The sequence below is a fragment of the Daphnia carinata genome, chromosome 3 (genome assembly GCF_022539665.2).
Source record: "Daphnia carinata strain CSIRO-1 chromosome 3, CSIRO_AGI_Dcar_HiC_V3, whole genome shotgun sequence".
NCBI lineage: Eukaryota > Metazoa > Arthropoda > Branchiopoda > Diplostraca > Daphniidae > Daphnia > Daphnia carinata.
Window position 1 is genome coordinate 10,580,286 of NC_081333.1, and position 23,689 is coordinate 10,603,974.

General features: G+C 37.6%; 5 protein-coding genes and 1 long non-coding RNA gene across 10 annotated transcripts; 3 read left to right on the forward strand and 3 right to left on the reverse strand.

Moving 5' to 3' along the window:
• The first annotated feature begins 1,554 nt into the window (after positions 1-1,554).
• LOC130697503 (calpain-B-like) lies at positions 1,555-11,073 on the forward strand. 5 transcript variants are annotated; one of them, XM_057520403.2, is made up of 18 exons: positions 1,555-2,143; positions 5,338-5,514; positions 5,649-5,718; positions 5,982-6,099; positions 6,174-6,308; positions 6,391-6,559; positions 6,626-6,807; positions 6,882-7,135; positions 7,679-7,729; positions 7,800-7,912; positions 7,991-8,208; positions 8,362-8,404; positions 8,661-8,705; positions 9,132-9,258; positions 9,568-9,579; positions 10,144-10,271; positions 10,347-10,542; positions 10,625-11,073. In XM_057520403.2, exons 1-18 carry the CDS (start codon positions 1,952-1,954, stop codon positions 10,708-10,710), a joined length of 2,316 nt encoding a protein of 771 aa, XP_057376386.1. In that variant the 5' UTR covers positions 1,555-1,951; the 3' UTR covers positions 10,711-11,073. The 5 variants fall into 5 exon arrangements, with proteins under 5 accessions (XP_057376386.1, XP_057376388.1, XP_057376387.1 ...); XM_057520407.2 differs by lacking the exon at positions 1,555-2,143 and adding an exon at positions 4,179-4,462; XM_057520405.2 differs by lacking the exon at positions 8,661-8,705 and having other exon boundaries at positions 1,556-2,143.
• A 2,607-nt stretch (positions 11,074-13,680) lies between these two features.
• LOC130697518 (uncharacterized) lies at positions 13,681-15,512 on the reverse strand. Its single transcript, XM_057520423.2, has 5 exons — positions 15,214-15,512; positions 15,097-15,145; positions 14,601-15,037; positions 14,233-14,526; positions 13,681-14,165 (listed from the first exon to the last, which is right to left on the reverse strand). The coding sequence occupies exons 1-5, from the start codon at positions 15,430-15,432 to the stop codon at positions 13,941-13,943; spliced, it is 1,224 nt and encodes a 407-aa protein (XP_057376406.1). The 5' UTR covers positions 15,433-15,512; the 3' UTR covers positions 13,681-13,940.
• A 288-nt stretch (positions 15,513-15,800) lies between these two features.
• Positions 15,801-16,498, forward strand: LOC130697543 (uncharacterized). Its single transcript, XR_009002859.1, has 2 exons — positions 15,801-16,108; positions 16,169-16,498. It is a non-coding gene; the product is annotated as an uncharacterized LOC130697543 (long non-coding RNA).
• A 766-nt stretch (positions 16,499-17,264) lies between these two features.
• On the reverse strand, positions 17,265-18,595 carry LOC130697527 (cell growth-regulating nucleolar protein-like). Its single transcript, XM_057520436.2, has 5 exons — positions 18,397-18,595; positions 18,195-18,318; positions 18,021-18,128; positions 17,895-17,946; positions 17,265-17,819 (listed from the first exon to the last, which is right to left on the reverse strand). The coding sequence occupies exons 1-5, from the start codon at positions 18,516-18,518 to the stop codon at positions 17,329-17,331; spliced, it is 897 nt and encodes a 298-aa protein (XP_057376419.1). The 5' UTR covers positions 18,519-18,595; the 3' UTR covers positions 17,265-17,328.
• Positions 18,596-18,924: 329 nt separating this feature from the next.
• LOC130697505 (mini-chromosome maintenance complex-binding protein-like) lies at positions 18,925-21,449 on the reverse strand. The gene is made up of 7 exons (XM_057520409.2): positions 21,299-21,449; positions 20,970-21,238; positions 20,820-20,914; positions 20,294-20,742; positions 20,107-20,230; positions 19,574-19,854; positions 18,925-19,496 (listed from the first exon to the last, which is right to left on the reverse strand). The coding sequence occupies exons 1-7, from the start codon at positions 21,354-21,356 to the stop codon at positions 18,982-18,984; spliced, it is 1,791 nt and encodes a 596-aa protein (XP_057376392.1). The 5' UTR covers positions 21,357-21,449; the 3' UTR covers positions 18,925-18,981.
• Positions 21,450-21,734: 285 nt separating this feature from the next.
• On the forward strand, positions 21,735-23,429 carry LOC130697526 (tumor suppressor candidate 3-like). Its single transcript, XM_057520435.2, has 8 exons — positions 21,735-21,894; positions 21,972-22,144; positions 22,236-22,353; positions 22,416-22,556; positions 22,621-22,761; positions 22,838-22,988; positions 23,047-23,212; positions 23,285-23,429. Exons 1-8 carry the CDS (start codon positions 21,796-21,798, stop codon positions 23,298-23,300), a joined length of 1,005 nt encoding a protein of 334 aa, XP_057376418.1. The 5' UTR covers positions 21,735-21,795; the 3' UTR covers positions 23,301-23,429.
• The last annotated feature ends 260 nt before the right edge of the window (positions 23,430-23,689 follow it).

The window sequence follows — 23,689 nt, forward strand, 5'->3', positions numbered from 1 at the left end:
TTTCTTGAGAAGTCGTCACTCGAGTGTCAACATGTGGCGGATGTAGTGCATTTTGTATACACTTTCTTGTGCACGCTATGGCGAATGCCAATATATTTAAATTCTCAGACTTGACAGCACCCAACTTCAACCCGATATGCAACTTTCAGAGGTAAATGTATATCAATGCAGTTGATTCTAAAAAGTTAAAAGGCTTATGTTGTACCCGTTCAATCAAAAAAGTTTAATTATGTTTTAACCAAACCGTTTTTTCTGAAGGCTCCCGAAAATTGCTTCACATCAATCTTCCTCAGAAGGGAATTCTGAGAAGCGCAGTAGATCCCGTTGTGCGATGCGGAACCAACAAAAACTTTGTAACGCAGTTTTAATTTTATCAGAAAATTCATCGTATCCACAGCATAAGGTATACGGGCAATTTTTGTTTTGCCTTGGTTTTTAAAAATTCTATCTGTTACTCCAAATATGGGAAAGTAGAATCTTAATTTATCCCTTAAGGTTAATTACACATTTTATTTTCTAAATTATATTCTTATCATCCTTTTTAATAGTTCTGTACTCTATGACATGGTGGCTTCGTATTTCAAGTTATTAATTTCGCGTCTACAATATGGCGACATAGTGCAAATATTGCCAATGCACACAACATTTTGGGCCGATCAATAATGTGGTACAGGGTAGCTCCGGAAATTACGCAGGGACCCTCATGCCAAAAAACATTGCATGATAATATGTGTCTTGAGGGATTTTTTTTTTTTTTTTTCAAGTGGTGGGACAAGTCGCGTGCTTTGTCACAGTTTTTCTATAGTTGCTGGCTCCGTTCTACTCTCTTTTTTTTTTGCCAAGAGAGGTTTCCTAGCTTCTAGTTTCTCCGTGGTTTTCCTATGGAAATGAGGAGTTTGTACAAAAAGAAAGCTTGTTTGATGTAGGCCAACACGTGTTTTTATCGGAAATCAGACGGGGGTTCCCACTATTTTTGTTATTTTTTTTTATTCAGGAGGGTTCGTGAGAGATTGAGCTACGTAGCAAACTCAACTTTCGTGTTCTAAATAACTACCCTCGAATCGCGATGAAAGATGAGGCCAGACGCTATGGCTGGGGGAAGACGATCCCTAGTTTTTCATCCATATTCCGCAAAGTGAAGGTCGTTGGCATGCGGAATAAACATATTTATGAATCCCACTAAAATTAAAGGCACCGTGCAATACGTTCCTGTCTTTCAAGTATCCTTGATATTTTATATTTTATATCGCCAGTCGAGAACTCTGTCGCCTTTGGTGTAAGGTTGCCTAAGGCCTGTCTGTCACGCCTACCATTTCTTTTTTTTTTACATAATATTATACGCTAGCGTAAAAGAAAGAGAAATGAAAGCTAACCCACACCCTGCCATCTTTGCGTGCAGCCACACTCGAGTGCACGAAAAGAGTAACGCTGTCGTTTTCATCAGTTTAAAATAATTTGTGTCAGTAAGAACCCTGCGGTTATACTGAGTACGCAACCGAAGAAAATTAGGTCACAAAAGGTTTAGAAAAAAAACGTGGCACTTTTAGAGAAACGAAAACATTTTTGTGGCACCGTGGCAACATCTTCAATCGCAGTTACAGAGGGAAGAGTATCCTCGCCTGGTGTCTGCAGTTACGTTGCCGATCTGACTCATTTATCTTGGGCCCTTCGTCCGTCTCTGTACGAAGTCCGACAGTGGCCTTGCTGGTGTTGTTTAGTTTGCTGAGGAATTCCTCGTGAATACACGTTGAGTTCCCGTCTAGTCTACATCGGTTTTGATACCGATCGAAAAATTTCGAAATTTTTTCCGTCACGGACAGCCGGAAACTAATTGGACTTCCTGTCACGATTTTTCACATCTTTCCGTTCGGGCAGCTATTCAAGTTTCTGTTAGTTCGCTTGAAGAAATCCTAGAGACTTCAGTCATAACACAAGTCTTCCTAACGCAACTATGGATTTCTTCCGTGCCGGCTTGAAAAATTTTGGCCTGGGTGGCTTCAAAATGGATGACACTACGGCAAATCTGGTGGCCAATTTTGCCAGTGGAGGGATTGGCATGGCCCTAGACCAAATTTCGCGTACTTCTTTGCCCAGTCGGCGGAAGGACCCACCCCCACCAAGACCACCCTGCCCTTTCAAAGTGGTAAGACATGGTTATGCTTAATTTCGTCCGTTTGTCAACGCAATCATTAAAGCAATCTATCCATGTTCACTTCGTTCATCATCTCCCACACATCAGTTAGACCAAAGCTCTTTTTAAAACCAAACCTTAGAAAATATATGGGAACAAAAAAATTCCTTGACACCGAGAGCTAGAGAAGGTGTTCATTGTCAAGAATGATCTCACCGGAATTTTCGCTTTCTGTGGTAGCTTGAAGCGAAATAGGTGGCTCAAGGCCCACGGTTTTTACTAGGCACGGCAACGGGCTACGAAAGCAAAAGCGAAGGCGAAACAGACAGCTTGCCACTAACGTGTTGTCCTATTGTCCCTTGCCGCTAGAGTTTCAAAATAGAACGAGCTTGAGAAAAGTAAAAGATGGATTACTGAGTGCAGGATGTGACCCAAAAATGTTTACCAACCGTACAAGAAGGGCAAAAACGTGAATTTCTGTTCCAAAAAAACAGAGATGCCTTGTATACTTCTTTTTTTAGTTGGCGTTTAATTAGATGTAGGGTATTCTATAACTGACATGCATCAGTTGCTTTTTTTTCCGCCCTTTTTTGTTAACATGAGTGAACTATCGTAAATATTCTGGCAAGCATTCGCTACGGTATTTATAGCTCAGCCAAATCACAGTTGGATCTGTTTGTTTTCTTAAGTTCAACAAAATTTGTTGAACAAACAGGTCGTTGGATCACAAACATCCTCTTGTCAAACATAGTTGTAATCATGCGAATCGCTTCCGTAGTTGTGTTGATTCTCCAATGTGTTGATCTTTAGACTCTATAAAAGTCGTGAATTTAGTTGTGCATTAGGCTTAGTTTATAGACCTCCGCAACAGAGATTCGCGCACGTCAGCCATCATAAACACCATAGTTTTCGTTACATTATGCACAAGAATGTCTCATAAAATGAAGTATTAACACCATATTTAGAGCTGAATAAGAATGTTAGGGTGCTGAATGCGTAAAAAAAAATCTAAAGTATCCAGTCCATATTTTTTAAAATGTTAATCACGGGAAAACCTGCATTGACAGGGTTTTATTTTTCCTTCGGGCGTTTCCCGTAGTCAATGAATCCGGTGCAATGATCCCGTTTATTGTTGTTTTGCATGGAGTGATTTCCTGTTTTAATGTGACGGGCGTTGCTCATGTTTGGGATTTCAAAAATGTGAATTGACCGACATTGGCCTTGAGTTTTGTTTTAGTTCTCTGGTTGCCTAACCAAAAAAGGTGAATCGTTAGTGGAACACCGTTAGTGAACAACCATTTTTTATCGAATGCAAGATAACTTAATACTCCGGAATATTCCAGCAGTCGAATTTCGTATTTCTTCTTTTTTGGGCCTCAAGTAGTTGACTAGTTTGAGGTCTCAAGGCAAGCCACACCCTCAAAAGGGTGTGACGCGTTACTCAAGTATGGGCATACCTTAAAACCCGGTTTAAAGTGTAATTATTTTGCTTCATTGCTGATGAAACGAACGTGTTGCATAACGGTTGGAATACATAAGATAAAATAGTAAAGGCAGGAATCTATGATTAGTTGATGACGCTGATCATTGTGTCAACAGCAAGATGGGCTTATTTTCCACCGACAAGCATTCCGATTGAATGCTAACTACTGCGTGGCTTTGAAACTATATGTCACGCAACCACATCAAACGGTCTGAATTCCATATCTACTATATTATGGGAATTCCTAGATGGCCTTCTCTTTCTAGGGTTGTTAATTATTACGGGTTTGTTGGTTATTAGGGCTTGTCGGTAATTTCAGATGGTAGAAATCGAATGGATGGGAAGACAGGGAGTCATTACCGGTGGTAGAAAGCGGCAGTTTGAAGGCCATATCCTTGATGGTCAACCAAGCAGTAATTCTACCGGATATCGTGTCGTTCAATTCACCACATCTAGTACATTAGAAAGTGCGCGTCCGGGGTTTTAGAAAAATTCGTTGTTCGTCCGATCGACATCGGCCTCAAGTATTTGTCTCGTGCAGTTTGTGGCTGAGAGCATTGTCGACGAGGTAGAAGAACTGTGTCCTACGCATGCTTAGTATCACCTATCGATTTTTTGGCTAAAGTGCAGAACTGGTGCCAACTTTCCTGCATAGCGAGCAGCTAAACATTATTGTCAGCTGTTTTTGTTTGCCTCGTTCATCGCTGCAAAAAGTATCTGCATTATCCCTTAGTGTTGGTTTTGCCATAACGCCGTGGATATTCGTGTAGTCACGTACGACATTCGAAAAAAAATCCTGTTGTGAAATCGAAATGCCTTATACCTACGGGAACTTTACAATCTACAACGTGAGTTATCGCATTCTGCGAAATGAGCTCAACGCATATTTTCCAAATCTTCTCCTGCCTACCCTAGTTTTCTTATATCTACTGCTATCGTAACAGTCTGCAGTTCTTTGCTTACGTTTTCGAAGTTCACACGGCCGCCACCTGTAGAGTATAATATATTGTAGATAAGGATTGCACTTCCACACACATGTTTTGGGAGGTCTTGTTTTTGTAATAACAAAGAGCCAATAGTACGGTATCTACCTTTAGATTTGGTACCGATTGAGCTATGAAATACTGTATTCTTATCAAGAATTTGTGAAGAAATGAATAGACGTACGTTTGGTTTTTTTCGTCTATTTCGTTTAGTCTGATAACTGTTTTCAAACCATTTGGAATTGTACACGCAGTCAATTGTTAACAATTGGCATCATCCAAATACGAGCATGGCTTTCAAACAGCCAAAAACGATTTTCCCCACTACTAGAGTATGTATTTTAATTTACAACATATGCTATTCCGGTTATTATCTTTCTAGTTCCCGCTATGTTTATTGGCCTAAAGCGGCCACAGAAGTTGAGCCAAATTTTTTGTACTAAATTGTTCTTGTGGATCCGTTCTGATTAAACTCAAATCTAAAACGTGGTTTAGTAATAAACATATTTTCGTTAATTACGAGAATGCATTGTCGCGCTTCGTGTACGTAGATCACGGGGCAATCTCTAGCGCGACTTATCTCTCATTATTAATTAATTATCAAAAGCGTAAAATTATCCACAACATTGATAAACATAACATGTGAACTATTTCGTAACTAGGAAACTCCTGCTTGCTTAAAGATGAGCAATTATTGATCAAATCCATTTATCATTTTACGTACCACAATCTTATGGCAGTTGGGTGAGAAGGGCGCCTCAATTAAAGCCCGTCAGAACGTGCAAGATTTCGTTCAAATCCGAGATAGCTGTCTACAAAATGGAACCCTTTTCGAGGATGCGTCTTTTCCAGCGGACACTTCGTCAATCTACTACAGCCGGCGGACTGCTCGCGACTTTGTCTGGTTGAGGCCAACAGTAAGTGCAACTTCTTGTGCCATTTTGTCTGAGTAGATAAACGAAACGATTGGTCATAATTCATTTTTAGCCTCAATCAGCATGACATTCTATAATTACGGCTAAACAAATAAATACATATTTAAATAATTTAGGAAATCGTCGAGGATCCACAACTCTTCGTCGAAGGAGCTTCACGATTCGACGTGCAGCAAGGCGAATTAGGTACAATTCTGTTTTAAATAATATGCTGCCTTTTCCTCATTAAGTTCATCATAAACTCTTGGCAACAGTTGAAGTTTGTATTGCAATTGAAGCACTGTGTTTGTTTCCGCTGGTTACCATTCAAGTTAGACTTCGTTTACTCAGTTACTTCCATTACGCAGTATATTGCAACAACTGTAGCGATTAGCTCCGCGCTAACTAAACATTTGGCAGTGAGTCTATTTCTTATTATGCTTGTTTTTTTTGTTTTTTTCAATATATAGGCGATTGCTGGCTGCTTGCTGCCATGGCTAGCCTGACTCTTAACCCAAAACTGTTTCATCAAGTTGTGCCTGAAGATCAAAGTTTCACCGATAATTATGCAGGAATTTTTCATTTCCGGTACTACTTCATCCTGTCGATACCGCATTGAAAATTCCCGCTGTTGAAATATCTTTTTCGAAACTCCAATCTAGGATCTGGCAGTACGGCACCTGGGTGGATGTCGTGGTAGACGATCGCTTGCCAACCTGTGATGGAAAACTGGTGTTTTTGCAATCACAAACAAAAAATGAATTTTGGAGCGCTCTGTTGGAAAAAGCATATGCCAAGTAAGCAAACCAATCCCTTGATGTGACAGTTCAATTTCGTGAAAACTCATAGGTGAAACTCTATTTCGCTTTACTAACACAGGCTCCACGGTGGCTACGAAGCCTTAAAAGGTGGCACTACGTGTGAGGCTATGGAAGACTTTACTGGCGGAGTGAGCGAAATGTACGAAATGAACCAAGCACCTCCTAATCTTTTCAAGATTTTACTTAAAGCTCACCAACGCTCATCACTAATGAGCTGCGCAATTGAGGTTGGACCTATAGTCACTTCATTCACTTTTCATTATTTTATTGCCAATCAACGTTTGACTATGCAGCCGGATCCTGACCAGTTAGAAGCCGAAACACCGTTGGGTTTGATTAAAGGTCATGCCTATAGCATTACAAGCGTGAAAATGATGGACATCCGCACTCCTCGAATGTCGGGGCAGATTCCCATGATCCGTATTCGAAATCCTTGGGGGAATGAAGCCGAGTGGAAAGGCGCATGGAGCGATCAGTAATAATAGTGTTAACATGATACCCATTCGACAATTTCTGATAACACCAACACCATTCGTTTGCTTATTACAGATCCCCGGAATGGCAGTTCATCCCGGAAGACGAGAAGGAGGAGGTGGGACTGACTTTCGATCGCGATGGCGAATTTTGGATGTCGTTTCGCGATTTCTCTGCTCAGTATTCTCGCCTAGAGATAGTCAATCTGAACGCCGATTCCTTAGAAGAAGAGGAGTTGTCTGATGGTACATCAAAACGTTGGTCAGCAAACGAGTTTGCTGGAAACTGGGTTAAAGGTGCATCTGCTGGCGGCTGCAGGAATCATTTAGGTATGTTACTTACACATCAGCTTTATATCAATACGAATCTATTGCGTTAGAGGTTCTCGAAGTATGTATTGATGCATCCGTTGCAAGATACAGTATTTATGATAGAAGCAAAGCACTGCCTGTAATCATGAAACCGCCTATTCCCAACGAGATTAATTATTGCCGTCACGAAATGGCGTGCCTATTGCTGATAATGAATCAATCCGCACAGGAAACGGAAAGTCCTCGGCAAAACCGCTCTACCGACAAAGAACATAAATGTTCTCCTTTTTTCCTTCTTTCCTCCTTTTTTTTTTCTTTAGTTTACTGAGAAAAAAAATCAGTGGCGAAAGACGCACGCACGCATAGTTATTTTTAAACTTCCGAAAACGATAGAGAGCTGCTGTTTTGATATTATAGACGTTAGCTACACAAAAGCTTTGCGTAATATGACTAAATCCAGCGAAGTAATTTCGTAATTGCATGATTTAAAAAATAATCATGGGAATTAATGTTTTCCGGATCAAGCGAGTGTTTCATTAGTTTATTTTTCCTTCATTATAGCCACTTTTCATCTGAATCCACAATATCGTATTACACTGGAAGATCCGGATGGTTAGTATTTCGTCTATTATTTCAGATTTTATTCAACGTTGTAACTAAATCCTCTTCTAATGAAATTTAGACGACGACAATGACGATAAATGTACGGTGATTGTGGCTTTGATGCAAAAGAACCGTAGAGCTCAGCGGAAAATTGGTCTAGATTGCCTTACAATTGGTTTTACCATTTATCACGTAAGGAAAATGTCGAATGAACAACGAAAATATCTGTAGATAATGGTTAATCACGGTACTTGAAACAAAATTCAACAGCTTAAAAATCCTGACACAGCGCCGAAACCACTTGACAACAAATTTTTTAAGTACAACGCATCTGTGGCTAGGTCACCATCGTTCATCAACTTACGAGAAGTCAGTTGTCGATTCAAGCTTCCACCGGGCGTCTACGCCATTATACCGTCAACATTCGAGCCGAATGAGGAAGGTGAATTTATTCTGCGCGTCTTCTCTGAAAAGAAGAACAACATGGAGTAACAACCTATAATTAATCATTATATATTCATCACATTTAATTACCCCCAAGCCAACATCGCGCGTCCATAATCTTTAAAAGGGGTTTTACGTCCTTTTGGCAGAACGTATGGTAGGCGCATTATAAAATCTCCATTAAATTCTTTTTTCAGGGAGAACGACGAAGAAGTGGATATCGGTGAAGCAGATGATCAAGTAAGCACTTTTCCATTTTTGCCAATAAAAGCAAGACATTTTTTGAAAGTCCCTTGCCATTTCGATGACGGCACGGCCGATAGCATGACGACTTTGGTTTTATTACTTAGTCTTTCCTGTCGCCTGTCGCTTGTTTATTCATTTTTATTTTTTCGACTGCTGAACGTCGTTCCTCTTCATATTTTTTTATCATAATTTTTTTAAAATTCTTATTTCCTTACTTTCTTTGACGTGGCACACGAATCTTTTCTACTAGGGTAATACTGGCCGGAAGCACAACAAAGGCAAACACTTTTATCACGTAAGTTTAGACTGTGAGACAGCGCTTTAAAAAATCCTATATGACGATATTTCGTATACCCTGAACCCGCTTGCAAATTTAACTTTGAATATTTTACGCCTTACAATTTTTTGCGTAAAAGTACCCGTATACAGTTCATTTTCAGCAGCGTTCTTTGGATTTGCTTTGAACTATCAAACGAGTGCTTTAGCGTAGACGACTGTGGGCAAATCATTTTTATTCATTAAACATTCATCTATCTACGTTCTGGAGTAACAAGAATAGCATCTTTACCTGTAAAACGTATTGCATTGCTAGTTCCAAGAATTTGAAGTGTGTCTTAATTTTCACAAATTTAGCAATGTTGTTTCGAAAGACAAGTCTATTCTCAATTTAAACATTTTTTCGCAACGCATTTTCATAGGAATTTTTGGCAATTATTTACAGGTTAAAAGTAATGATACTTTTGACGACTCCAGTGATGTTGTCCAGCTGTTCCGCCGCGTTGCTGGAGTTGACATGGAGATCGATTGGGTCGAACTACAAAACGTTCTTAATACTTCCTTCCAGCGTGGTAAATATTTACGGTTCTTTTATCTACCGATGTTTGAATTGCTGTACAGGTTTTGTATGCCCTTTACTTGGGATCATTGGTGTTGTTGCGTAGTGGATTTAATACCGCAATTGGTTCGAAGTGTTTCATCCGTTTATGTGTCTGCCATGGCATCGCTGTTTCGGTTTGCAATCCAGTTGGATTTTTATTCGTAGTAGATTTTAGAATACCCGTAATTCAACACATTAACCACAACTAATTGAAATGAATCCTTGCAACAAATACGTTGGGGAAAAAATCCTGTCGGGAATTCGGAACCGGACCATGCAGAATCTTCAGAGGGTAAGGCTAGTCGTTTTGAGCCCTTAGCTGATCACTCGTTAGACGATTGAAGACACTCTCCTTGTTTTTCTTTTTCTTTCGTACACGTAGCCAAAGAGACTTTTTTTGGCTCTAAAGACACAAAAACCTCGACAAAGTAGCGAGCGACAAGCATTTTCTTGCGACGGATTATCAAAATTTTTTCTAAGTTAGAGACTATTACCGAGACTTACGTTCCCGTTAGTGTCTCCTGGTCAATGAATAAGACTGCTTTGGTGAGGGTAAGGGCATGGGGATGTCAAATGGTTCATTGAAAAATGAATCCAACTTTGTTATTTCCTTCTCCATAACTTCTTTACTTTGGGTCTTTATCAAAAGGAATAAAATAGGATTGCATTTGCAACTTTACTTTAACCTTCTTACCGCTTTCTACTACATTTAATAATACTTGATTTCATCGTTTGTTCATAACTTTTCTTAACTCGTTATTGCATGATTTAATAATGTAGAAGAGCTCACAACGTAAAGCTGAACTCAGTTAACAGTATTTTTCCTGTTTTTGATGACGCATGGCGTCGGTTACAGAATTTGTATTCGAGGGATTCAGCAAAGACGTCTGCCGCAGCATGATCGCTATGTTGGATCAGGATCACTCCGGAAAACTTGGTTTGGATGAGTTCAAAAAGCTTTGGTCTGATATTCAAACTTGGAAGGTAGAGCAAAGCATATCATTTACGTGTTTTCAAACCCCATTCGATTATACCCATTTATTTTTTATTTAAAACTAGAACACGTTCAAATTGTACGACCGCGATCGTAGCAATTCGCTAAGCACATTAGAGTTGCGCTCTGCACTCCATGCCGTTGGTTATCGTCTAAACTATCACGTCTTAAATGCGCTGGTTTTGCGTTACGGTGATCGACGAGGAACCCTGGCGTTTGACGATTTCATCATGTGTGCCATCAAAATGAAATCCATGATTGGTACGCAATTTCACTTTCATTTTTTCCAAATTTCATGTGTGTGACTAGAGAGTTTCATCTAAAATATGCTTCATTATTACAGAGGCCTTTAAAGAGCGAGACCCGTACAACACCAAACGGGCTACTTTTACGCTCGACGAATGGATTGACAAGACTCTCTATTCTTAGATTTCCAAATAATCGTTTTACTTCTGAATCTTTACCGACATTTTGGCGGTTTAATAGCATAATAAGATCATCCATGTTTGCGAGCTTTAGAAGACCCATAGAAGCTTATGTTAATCTCTTCCGATATAACGCTCTTTCCATAAACGTTTGACGACATTTGCATTCAAAAGGTGCCCAAGGGTAATTTGCTTCCCGGTGAAATCAGTCTCTTTTGCGAAAGATTGGTGTTGCACTTTGCTTGTTCCTCTTTCCCTTTTTTTATTTTTTATTCACGTTGCCGTTACTTCTGAACATATACAACGTTCACTAGGGAGACTAACATAAAGGGAAAAGTTTCAATCCACACTACATCCTTAATCTGAATCGAAAAGATCATTGCTTGATGTTTCCGAACAATACATAGCATAAAAAATCGCAAGTAAAACACAGATGGTGTATTAACCGGTATGAGTCACTAATTCTTTTAATGCACAATGCATCACATCTTTGTTCAGACAGAAAAAATCGGGTGTATAAAACTCGGAAATATCATGTTCACTTATCGTCATTGTAGCAGAAATTACAAAATTTTGGCAAGAAATTCAGGACTTTTTGATTAGAAACTTTCGGGATTCTGTGACTTCGCAATCCGAGTCCACCGGATATTTCTGCTGCATCGCGCAAGCGCTGTAGCGCACTGGCGAGCTAGCATTTTGTCAAATATTCGGTGTATTTCAAAAACGATTAACTTAATGAAAAAAATACTAATTTTACCGGAATCAGCATTCAACTTTTAGTGTATCCTGTGACATTCAACCAATTTTGGTGAGTGTTCAGTTTTTATGGAAAAAAATTTTAAGCCCGACTAAATAAGCCCGAGTTTTCTTATTTTTTTTTTTTTTTTTTTTTACGTTTAATTAAAAAATCATAAGACCAATTGAAAAATATATTTGATTTTCGTGATAAGCATTCAATTCTGCATCGAAATAATATATTTTAATCCAAATTTTAAATTTAGCGAAAAATGAAAAAGTGAGAAGGCTATAGCCTTCCCACTTTTGCCAAAATCGGCAAAAAACGACATCTCTCGGAATTCGATAAAAATCACGTGGCACTACTAAAATGGAAGTGAGTTGATGTGTTCTGAGTTCGATTATGTTAGTGGTTTTCTCGTCAAAGCAGCCATTTTGGAAATAAATTAAAAAAGTGTGCTGTTTTGGCCCCGCTGAATCGAAGAACTGACTAGCGCGCCAGTACACTATAGCGCTAGCGTGACACATCAAAGTTTTTTACCAAACCATAAGCTCTACTTTAAAACAAAGTTCATTTTCGTTTTCCTTATTAAATTTTGAACTTAAAGCATATATAGTTATCTCGATTTAATGATATAATTTTTAAATAGGAAAAGTCGGGCTTATTTTGTCGGGCTTATTTTTTAAATCCCAGAACCACTTTAAAGTAAAAAAACTCTAGAACTATCAGTCCCAAGAAAAAATAACGTCAATTTTCGTGATCCTCGTGTGATTTCCAGTCGAAATGATGTATTTTTAACGAAATCTAGATTTTAGCCAAAAATGAAAAAATGGGAAGGCTATAGCCTTCTCACTTTTGTCAAAATCGGCCAAAAACCAAAATCTCTTGGAAATCAATAAGAACTACGCATTACGTTCACAAATGAACGATGTTTTCAAAAACATAACGCATTTTAATGTCACATCTGTATTTTTGAAAATAAAAAAAAAATATTGAAATGTCGGGCTTAATTAGTCAGCGTTAGTCGGGCTTAAAAATTCCTTGTGCAAAAACTGACACTCATCGCAATTGCTTGAATATCACAGGATATACTAAAAGTTGAATGCTGATTCCGAGAAAATTGCTATTTTTTTCATTAGGTTAATCGTTTTCTAAATACACCGAACATTGGACACAATGCTAGCGCGCCAGTACGCTATGTCGCTAGCGCAGCAGAAATATTCGGTGTATTTCCGAAGTGGTTGGGTTAATGAAAAAAGTAAAAATTTTCTCAGAATCAGCATTCAATTTTGAGTATACTTTGTGATATTCAACTAATTTTGATAAGTGTCCGTTTTTGCAGAAAAAAAATCTAAGCCCGACTAGATAAGCCCTACTAAATAAGCCCGACTTTTCTTCTTTTTTCGTTTTTTACGTTTAACTAAAACACCATAAGACCAATTGAAAAATAAATTTGATTTTCGTGATAAGCATTCAATTTTGAATCGGAATAAAGTATTTTAAGCGAAATTAAAAATTTAGCCAAAAATGAAAAAGTGAGAAGGCTATAGCCTTCCCACTTTTGTCAAAATCGGCCAAAAATGACATCTCTTGGAATAGGATGAAAATCCCTCAGTATAATCAAAATTTAACGGTGATTCAGAAAAAGCCACTCGTTTTCTTGTCAAGTTAGCCGTTTTTGAATTACACCGAATATTGTGCAAAAAATAAGGAAAGTCGGGCTTAAAAACTGTTTTCTGTAAAAACCGGCACTCGGAATCGGAATCGGTAGAATATCACAGGATACATTCAAAATTGAATGCTGATTCTGACAAAATTATTATTTTTTCGATTAAGTTAACCGTTTAGGAAATACACCCAATATTTAACGCACTGCTAGCGCGCCAGTACGCCCCAGCTAGCGCAGCACTTTCATTTTGTGCTAAATTTAGATTTCGTTTAAAATAAATAGATAGCAGTAGTCTAAAAAGTATTTTTTTTAGGGGAGTTAAAACGGATTGCCATAAAGGATATTGTTTTATGATTGTGTGTTCTGTTTCTATTATATGTTCGAATGATTGTGTGTCTGTGTGTGTGATGGCTTTTTTTTTTATTTCACGGCTTACTTCTTCTCTGGCGCCTTTCTGCCATGCGATTTTTGATTTTTTTGTATTGATGCGTTTTCATATAGAGTAGTTTTAGGGAATAAATTGAATGAAGAAAAATAATAATTGTAGCACACTTTTAATTGAAAATCTCCGAGTTTCATACACAACATTGCCTGATGCTTGTAAACCTCAACAATCTTTACTATTACCACAACAGAATCTTCAATTTGGTTTAAATGTTCTTTTGTAACTTTGTCTTAGCAGATTTTTCAACAGTAGCTTTTTGCCATGTTTAGCTTACATAGCGCTGATTTCAACTGGGGTGCTTGTAGGATTTGTTGTATTGTCAACTTCCTCAGTATGGTTGTCATCATTGTTACTGCTATACTTTTTAATTGGAGACAAGCTTTTCTAAGCTTCTTTTTTTACTTTCTTGTTTCCATTGAAAAGGTTCCCATTCACGGGCGCAGCTTTCCTTTTGGTTCCTTTTTCTGCAACTTCATCTTCTTGTCTCAGTTCATCAACTTTCAGACCCTCAGTTTTCTTATGCTGTTCCAGAATTTCACAAAAGAGACTCCATATTTTTTCATCTGTTGCAGGATTCACTTGAAAAGTAGGTAAGTTTTGCAAAAATGCCTAATCCATTGAATAAAAATAAAAATCATCTAAGCTGTGCCATTCTATTGAGACTTAAAATGCTTACCATGAATTTCTTTTGGTTGAGTTTGTTTAGATATCTTGGGATTTTCTCAGCTTGAGCTATGATCTGTAAGCTCTTTGTCAATTTCTCATCTTTATTATTAACAATTACATTTTCGCAGATAGTCTTCCAGGTCTGTTTTCGCTCTTGTTCTTTTGAACCCATTCTGATTTTTTCACCAATCATGCTTTTGGCACTCTTTGTTTGAGTTTCATTCAGGTGTTTCCTAATCAGGTTCCAAAGGCTATCAGTTATGGTTGGATCCACTTTATAAGCCGGGATATTCATCAAAAAAGTCTGAAATAAAAAAACAAAAACAACAAAACAATGCCGGTTTTTGATTGCATCATACAACCAGCTATTTAGTTTACCATGAATTTAGGCCTATTCATTGAACTCCATTTGCCTTTTTGAGGAATATTTGGGGCATGACTTATTCTCTCAAGATGATTTCTTAGTTCTTCATTGTCACCATTAACTTGCTGTACTAAACTTTGAATCATGTTTGTCCATTCTGCATTATCAATAACTTTATTCTTTGCATTTTTTTGTCTGGCTAGTTTTTTTGCTAATTTTCTGGCATTTTTTTTTTCTTCAAATGATGGTTCTTTCACTTGTGATCTACTTTCCTTCTTCAATTTCATATTAGCTTCGCCAGAAATAACATCATTGGTTGCCTTGTTTCCACTTTCTTCAGCTGTGATTTTACGTGCTGCTGTATGTTTTTTATTATCATTTGTTATGTTATTTTTAGCTTTATGTTTACGTTCATCTCTTAGGGCTTTTGAAACAAGATCCCATGATTGCTCTGAATAAACCAAAATGTAATTAAATTGTGTTTAATACTATTATGATGTAAAAAAATACCGTCTACTTTAGGATTAACGTAATAACCATCAATGTTGTTCAAAAATATCTGGAAAATCAATCCCATAGGTTATTAGAGCAGTTTATTCCAAGATTGCAATAAAAACAGCTGTGTACCATAAACTTGGGCTTGTTTATTCTATTCCACTTGACTGGGATTTTTTTTGCATCGCCAATTTTTCCAAGTAAACTTGTCAATTCGCCATTTGTGTTATCTAGATTTTTAACACAATTTTCAATCAGCGACATCCAAGTTTGCCTCTTACTGTTATTTGGTTTTGCTAAGATCCCTTTCGTAGAAGAACTTTCGGGTTTTGACATCGAGGTGTATTCCATTTTATTGATAAACTGTAGATCACTTAAAAAAACACTAAAGAACTATGGAAAATTCAGTCCTATTTTTATTGAAATAACCACATGTCCGCTTAACGACTAACTCAAAAATTGCAGACTATATAAATCGATACGCTGTTGCCGAACTACTTTGACACAGACAGCGCCATAGAACCATAAAATCATTATTTCTATTTTTAAATTTTCCAATCGACATTCCCCTAGTTAAATAACAAAAAATATTTAAAATCCCAAACTAGAGAAAAGTCAATCAGCTGTTATGCTATTATGAATTTTTGGCTAACTATTATTATATTTTAAAATTGGCACGAACTCAATATGTGTGGCAACGGTGTAGAGTTTATTTAGAACGCTTAGAGTTAGAGCCCGTCTGCTTCACTCCACGTGTTGTATACTTTTATACCACGTTATACACGTTCCGCAATTATACTTCACACTTCATACAGAAATCATACGTACTTTCATCATGGTCCGACATGCACACGCTAAAGTTGAACAATATACCATCGAAAGGAAAGAAAATTGGATGGCAATGCTTAAAGGTATGATCAAATCCGTAGGTGATACTAATGAAGATTTGACAATTGCGCTCGAAAAGTTGTGCCAATCCAAAAAAGTACCCAGGAGATGGATAAAGTTAAACAAGCCTAAATTTGTGGTAATAAACTTCTCATTAATTTTGTATTCAGTAAGCTGTCAATTAAATTTTAAATTCTAGAAATTTTTGAAATACCTTCGTTACAAGATTGATCCAAAGGTAGCAGACCAGATGTGGGAGATGTTTTCCAAAGCTCTTGAAGTAGAAAAAAAGAAAGAGGAAAAGAAAAAAGCCCCTAAAGTCACAGAAAAAACAGCAAGTGAAGAAAAAATGGAAAATTGACATACCCTTGTGACAATCCAATTACTGAATAATAAAAGGACAGAAAGCTGAAAAAGTTATTCGAGATTAAGTCTTTTTTTCCTGAATTTTGTGTGACATCATGCTTTTCTCTTTGCTTAATTCCAGGCAAGCATCGCTTAACCAATAAAAATATTGATTTCTTTGCTACTTTTTTCCTTACATGTTTCCTGATTTCTGTAGTTACCAATGCACGCCTTGAATTTGATCATTAGGGCTATCTATCGCAAAAAAAAAAAAATCGTTTGTATTACTCTTTTACGTCGGAAGTAACGCATGGTTTTTCCCACTAGCATTCCAGTAACATTTAAAAATTGTTCAAAAAATTCAGGTGGTTGTAGAAATGAAAAACTTCCTGAAACAGTTTTCATTTTTTCACTAGCTTTTCCAGAATTCTTTGATCTCGAAACCTTTAAGTCTATTAGATTACTAAGAAAAAGTATCAAGAAATGTCTTAATGAAGTTCCCCGTTATAAAAATCCGCCTATGAAGACGAGATAGAATAGGCTTCGACCCCGCGTCACATGGGTAAATTAGACCGATCGGTTGGGTTGTTTGCAATTTTTGTGCGTTTGTCTGGATAGTGGTTACATAGCCTGATCACAAGCGTTGATTGTCAAATCGATCATAATTCATCGAATTTTGCAATTATTAATGTCATTCATTGTTAGTAAAATAATCACTGCCCTCTTTTTGGCGGAATAATCGCAACGCAGATTGATTGTGCTGATAAAAAAAATCATTCAGACAACCATTGCTATACGCACTTTTCTATCACAACACAACAGTTTTTTCTAATAAAGGGATAAAAAGATAAATTACTGTGGTAGCACATGAAATCAAATAGGCAACAAGTGACCAACGCAGCTTAGTTTGGCAACGTACCTTTTGAAGTGAACCAAATAGCCTACAGTGCTAACAATTACATAGATCGTTTAATTTGATTATCAATCTCGTCATTGCACAGAGACAGAGTGGCATCATGAGACAAGCTTGATTTTTTCTTTGTGGATCTTGAATTTAGGATTTTTGGACAATTTCTTCTGGCACTTGGACCACAAAACCTCAACTGTTTCATCAGCACAAAGAGAATCTCCCATTCGGTTTAAATATTCTCCAATGATTTTTTTTTGAAATTTTTTCAAAGGTAACTCTTTGTCATCCTGAGCACGTAAAATAATTTTGCCTATTGTGCACCATTTGACTTTCGCTGGTAAATCGACTCTTCCAGTAGAGTTAATAGTATCATTCGCTTGACTGCAAACGTTTTCGTTCTGGCAATCGACAGGTTCCGTTTTTCTTTTTTTGTTGCCATTGACGGGAATTTTATTTTCAATATCATGTTTTCTCTTGATTCCATTTTCTTCGTCGGTGGTTTTTTCTTCCAATTTCGTACTGCTATTGTTTACATTGGGTGCTTTGCTAACTCGTAGCTCTTCAAGCCCTTTAGATATCAAATCCCACAATTGTTCTAAATACAAAGACAAAATAAGCTTATTGTTGTGTCCTTGTAATCAACTTTAAAAGAAAATTGTGTGTTATATACCAGTTATCCTTGTCGGAGGCATGCGATTGCCAAATACATTTTTCAAGAAATTCTGAAATGAGTGGGGGCAGCAAAAAATTATTTATTCTAATAAAATTGCACTCCATGGAAAATTGAATTGATTACCATGAATTTGGGCTTTTTCCTTGGGATGTTTTCATGTTGACTAATTCGCTGAAGAGCACTGCTCAGTTCATCATTTGTGTTCCCTACCTTTTCAACAAGATTCTGAACCTAAATAAAATATACATATGTTTATACACTATACATATTGCAAGCAAAAGTCTGAATCATGCTTACCATTGCCACCCATTCAGTTTGTTTTTTCTCATTTTTGTTTTGGTTGGGTTTAGCTACATAGTCTTTCCCAGAATATTTCTCTTCTTCTGACACACATTTGATATGAGCCTTATATTCCTGCCCTCTATTAAATTTTGTAGCCAAAATACACACTTAAATTGATGTTAATTTCACTACATTAATCTTTGAAAATGTTTCTTACACAAAATCTTTGGAACAATCTACACATGACAGATGCTGAGACTTCCTGCATTGATACTGATGTTTTTCCACTTGGTTCTTTTTCACAGAGGTGCCACAACCATTGCAAACAAAAAATACCATTTTCACGTCCAACTAGATGGTCAACTGTCAAGTTTGTGTCGTTTGATAAACACGTGTGGTTCGACTGGCGGAGAGAAGCACATGCTTTACTGCTAGCCGCTACTTACATTTCATGGAACACGGTTGCCAAATAGACTGTAACATTAAATACCATGACTTTCCTTGATCTGCCCGATCCGTGAATATATTTACGCAAGCTAGACTAAAGCAAATTTTATAGTTCTATTTGACGGACTCACTTTCGTGTCCGAGGGCCTAACGCCCTTTAAAAAAAGTGGATTAAATATCACAATATTAAAAAAAAGGTCTACCAGTGGTGTTTACTCATAGATGGCCCTTGATTGGCTTTTTTCGGGACGGAGCCCTTATTACAACAAATACGAGCCGATCGCTACTCTGTCAAAAGAAAACATGATGAAATTTATTTTTAAGTTTGATTTTACACAGCATACAATAATACATTTTAACGCCTGGAATGCAACAAGCGGCTTTTACGCTCGGCTTCCATTGACTTTGCCCTCTGCCAAAGATCAAAATTTAATTCTGATTTACCGTACGTAATTGCCAATAAACGGGACAAAACAAGCAATAGATGAAAATCTTCTGTGGACATCGGGTTAGTTTGACCTGGAGCACGACTCTGGATAAAATCCTGTTGAACTGCTTCTTGCATTGTGTCATCGAGTTTAAAGGGTAAAAGTCTCACTACTGTAAGGTAGTTTCTCATTCGCACAAGCAGTTCGGGATCGCCTTCCACCTTATTAACAAGATCAGGGAACGGACTCCCACGTGATAAGCTCAGCCTCAGCGGTAGATTTACGTCTGTGGCGACAATAGAACGCCGTTCGGATAGAATCAGAACGGGGATATCGGTATGGAATTCCACTTGATGATAATTGAAGTCATATTCAATTTTCTGCCATGACGTGATGTTACCAATCGCGGTGACGTTTCGCACCCCATCTGCGACCAATTGCCCTGACATGTCAAACAAGTGAAAATATAGCTAAGATTTTCAGAAGGATATGCTTTAAGAGAACTTTTTTAAGAGGTACCTTCTGTCATAGCAGTTTCATCGAGAACTAAGTGTGTTTGAGAACTAAGTTGAAGACATCCGGCTATTAGTCTGTTTTCTTGGTAGTCTTTCTTTGGAATCATTTGGAGAGTATTTAGATTTTCTAGAGACATTGGTAAGTAATGTGCTTTGGTAACAAGACGCTCCAATAAGCTGAATAAGGCACGAGGATAACTTTCTTGAAAAATTCCATTGTCAACTGGAATGTTAGTCAGATTCAACGATAATTTGCCAAGGGCCAATGTGTCCTTTCGGCTGTACCTGTAAAAAAAAAAAAACACGTTTAATCGATTGATTAAAAAAATTCCTTAGTTTAAAAAGAAAACAGTTCTCTACGTTTACTCCTTTCAGATTATATGCCCAAGAATACAGAGGCCAATTAAACTTTAATTTGGCCTCCACCTGATCGGACAAGTTTCCTCTAGGCAAGATGCAACAAAGGTTCGGTATTATCGGCCGAATTCTGCTGCACTATGCCGAATCTTTTTGCACCCATCGATTACGGAGACTTACACGCGTGACATTAGATGACAGAGGAGATAGTCCGCAGCAAAACGATCTCCTAAGAAGAATTCGGTAAACAGTCCATGAAGTTCGTCACGAACAGTAGTTGATGACGCTGTCACAATCGTTGTATCTAAATAAAAGAAAATGGCAAACTGTTTACGTGGGAAAGGCTAAGTTAAAAACTAGCACCCACCTTCGACCCATTTTTGTCCGCCATGCAAGGGCAAATATGGATTGTTGTGCTCCCATTTTTGAGTGCGAATGCAATGGATTCGGGGGACAACCGATGAAGGAGGTTGGAAATCTTCACGTTCATCATCGTCGACTAAGACTCCCGGGGTGTTGAAGGAAAGGACGCCAACCACCTCCATAACATCATTTAAGGGGATCTCATCGTCACTGTATACTTTAACTATGCAGCCAACAGACTCGGATGACGGTAGAGGAAAATTTAGTATTTTTTCCAAATTTCCGTTTGTTGCGCTTGCTACGTTGTTGCTTGTACGAGGACAAGGCCGTTTGTTAGGCTCCCCTTCTTCCATCATTTCACAGTCATCTTGCTCTTCTTCAAAGGTACGCTTCTTTCCAACTAAGAGACTTCTACTGGGCTGCACATCAGGAAATTTGTTCTTCTCTCTGAAGATGTGTAACAGTTTGTTAAGGAAATAACAGAAATGATTTTACAAACAAGAACAATTGTATAGTTAAATGAAAAGGATATTTGTTTAACCCATGGAGTTTCCCCAGGTACTGGCACACAGTAATAGCATGATCTGCTTTCTGTAGAATTCCAGTGAATAACTTCTTCATCAAGCTAATAAAACAAACTTAATATAACTGGTATTGTCATAAGGTCTAGAACTTCTTACCCCTAGAGACAGTTCATCCTTAAATTTTCCTGTTATGTTTTTTTTACATCCAGAAGCTGTGTTCTTTATTAGAGCACCAGAACCATACATTTCCGGACCAAGTTGATCCTGAAACATTCCTCGAAACCTGACCAATTGTCCATGCCTGAGATCTTTAATGGGCACCTCATTCAGAGAAGGAATGGAAACCCATGCTTCCATATTTGCCATTCTTGAAGTGAAGTAATCATCAACTTCTTTCTCCCAAGGCGAACGGCCACCATGCTTTTCTATCCATATAGCATGCACAATAAATAAAAGTCATAGCATTATGAAGTAATGAAATTTACCATAGATTTTTTGAATGATTTCCTGAGGTGTTTCAAGCCAATTATCCAAAGAAGGCATTGTTCTTCCAGAAAGTGATGAATTGTAACACAGATGTTTACCGGAAATAGTTTCCCGCTCAACTGCTTTGATGCTGAAGCTGAACTGCACATGCTTGCTTACAGCTGTTTACTTTTACCTGAAGTAAGTAACCTGCCACCTGGAGTGAACAAGAAATTATTTTCCAACAATGCAAAATATTTTTAATTTGAACTTTAAAGTACAAGTATGATGTTCAAAAGCAGTAAGAATTTTGCTTTCATTGAAGGATTGAATATTTTGTCCATAATTATTTCTAAAAAGGAGAAATAGTTACAATTAAATTGAAGATTGTAGGTGGCACTGCTTCCGTGCGTTTTCAACCATTGATGTCAACTTTGTTTTCGAGAACTTATGCTGTCTGACACCGTGGCAAGAGCGTAGACGAGTCAATCCGGCAAAGTTTTGACAGTCGGCAAACATGATGACGAATTTTAAGCCTTCGACATTAGGGCTAACCCTCTTTTTCCTCCTTTTAACCATCGCTAATGTCTCGGAGGGCCAAAAGAAGAAACAGGATGTAAGTCGGGAGTTCAGAAGTCAGTTTAGGCATTATACTTCATAAGGTATTAAAGCACCTATCATGTTGGATCTCAGGCATCGGGTTTAAACGATCGCTATCAACAAATAATGGATATGAGTTCCAAACGGACGGTTATTAAGCTTAATGCCAACAGGTATCGAGAGCTAGTCAGAACTTCACCAAGAAACTACTCTGTTGTGGTTATGTTCACGGCATTATCACCAAAGCGTCAGTGTGCTATCTGCAAGTATGTATAATAATATAACCATGCTATTACTTTTTTTAAATGATTATATTAAGGAAATAATGTATAATAAAAATTTTTTTAATTATTTTAGGCATGCATTAGATGAATACACCATAGTAGCCAACTCTTTCCGGTACCAGCAGATGTTCACCAACCACCTTTTCTTTGCCTTGGTTGATTTTGATGAAGCGCAAGATGTTTTTCAACAGGTTCTTAATTTTTTAATATTTACTATTTCACAAAATTGCTAATCTTGTTGTTTTTCCCCTAGCTCAAACTGAACACTGCTCCTGTTATCATGCATTTTCCAGCTAAAGGTAAACCAAAGAAGACAGACACTATGGATATTCAAAGAGTGGGTTTTGCTGCTGAAGCAGTAGCTCGTTGGGTTGGAGAACAAACTGAAATCCAAGTAATATAACATAACATGAAATCAATATTTACCAACTAGTTGGCTACCAAATACCTATTCATAGATCCGTGTTCTGAGACCGCCAAACTATTCCGCTACCATTGCTCTTGTTGCTCTTTTCACTGTCATTGGAGGGCTATTGTACCTTAGACGGAACAATCTGGAATTCTTGTACAACAAAACTATGTGGGCCGTTATGTCGCTGGTAATTATTTATCCTTTTAGATTTTTTCCGAATAGTCGAAAACTATTAACTGAAAATCTGTTGTCCTTCGTCACAGTTTTTTGTTTTTACTATGACATCCGGTCAAATGTGGAATCATATTCGGGGCCCTCCTTTTGTCCACCGCACTAATGCCGGCAATATTGCTTACGTCCATGGGTCTTCACAAGGACAATTCGTCTTGGAAACATATATCGTGATGGGAATAAGTAATTCTGCCAAATGCTTGCATTTCTCAATGTATATTAACGATGTTTTTCCATTCAGCTGCCGTGACAGTGTTGGGCATGATCCTTATCATTGAAGCAGCCTCGGGAAAAGGTGACATACGAAAAAGAAGGATTATGTCGATCGTCGGCTTGGGTCTCATGGCTTTCTTCTTCAGCTTGATACTCTCTATTTTCCGATCCAAAGCAGGGGGTTATCCTTACAGGTAAAATTTTAAACATCAGTCGCCTTTTCCTTTTCAGATATAAACCTAATTTGAATAACTTCTTGCTTTCAGCTTCCTATTGAAGTGATTATCTGCAACATGACGTCGCTGGTCATAGAAAGCGGAGAAGCAAAACAGATTTAATAATTAAATTTTGAGAGAAGTTTGTGTTTGTATAATCTTGCTTTACCAAATTAAAGTAAGGATATACGTTGGATTTCAGATTGTTGACTAGAAATTTGTTTAAGTATTCTAGCCCCATATCCAATGAAAATGCGGTAGTGCATCTGAACCGTTTTTTTTATTGTATTCTGAACTCATACCATGTGATTTGGAAGTTCCCTTTATAAAGCCGTTTTCAAGTTAGATGTGGCCACAACAAACTAGCCGATTTGTAATAACTTGAATTGAGCTTCACCTGAAAATGAAGAATTTTCATCATCAAATTTATAAATTGGATCTCCTCTCTAATCGTCT

Coding starts and splice junctions, on each gene's coding strand:
- LOC130697503 (XM_057520403.2), top strand. CDS start 1,952: ATGGATTTCTTCCGTGCCGGCTTGAAAAATTTTGGCCTGGGTGGCTTC. Junction 2,144..5,337: donor CACCCTGCCCTTTCAAAGTG/GTAAGACATGGT, acceptor ATCTTATGGCAG/TTGGGTGAGAAGGGCGCCTC. Junction 10,543..10,624: donor CAAAATGAAATCCATGATTG/GTACGCAATTTC, acceptor TCATTATTACAG/AGGCCTTTAAAGAGCGAGAC.
- LOC130697518 (XM_057520423.2), bottom strand. CDS start 15,432: ATGGAATACACCTCGATGTCAAAACCCGAAAGTTCTTCTACGAAAGGG. Junction 14,527..14,600: donor TGAATAGGCCTAAATTCATG/GTAAACTAAATA, acceptor TTTTTATTTCAG/ACTTTTTTGATGAATATCCC. Junction 14,166..14,232: donor TCAACCAAAAGAAATTCATG/GTAAGCATTTTA, acceptor TCAATGGATTAG/GCATTTTTGCAAAACTTACC.
- LOC130697527 (XM_057520436.2), bottom strand. CDS start 18,518: ATGGTATTTTTTGTTTGCAATGGTTGTGGCACCTCTGTGAAAAAGAAC. Junction 18,129..18,194: donor AAACTGAATGGGTGGCAATG/GTAAGCATGATT, acceptor TATTTTATTTAG/GTTCAGAATCTTGTTGAAAA. Junction 17,820..17,894: donor GCCTCCGACAAGGATAACTG/GTATATAACACA, acceptor CTTTGTATTTAG/AACAATTGTGGGATTTGATA.
- LOC130697505 (XM_057520409.2), bottom strand. CDS start 21,356: ATGCCTTCTTTGGATAATTGGCTTGAAACACCTCAGGAAATCATTCAA. Junction 20,743..20,819: donor ACTCCATGGGTTAAACAAAT/ATCCTTTTCATT, acceptor ACTGTTACACAT/CTTCAGAGAGAAGAACAAAT. Junction 20,231..20,293: donor CGGACAAAAATGGGTCGAAG/GTGGGTGCTAGT, acceptor TCTTTTATTTAG/ATACAACGATTGTGACAGCG.
- LOC130697526 (XM_057520435.2), top strand. CDS start 21,796: ATGATGACGAATTTTAAGCCTTCGACATTAGGGCTAACCCTCTTTTTC. Junction 22,145..22,235: donor CGTCAGTGTGCTATCTGCAA/GTATGTATAATA, acceptor TAATTATTTTAG/GCATGCATTAGATGAATACA. Junction 22,354..22,415: donor CGCAAGATGTTTTTCAACAG/GTTCTTAATTTT, acceptor TTTTTCCCCTAG/CTCAAACTGAACACTGCTCC.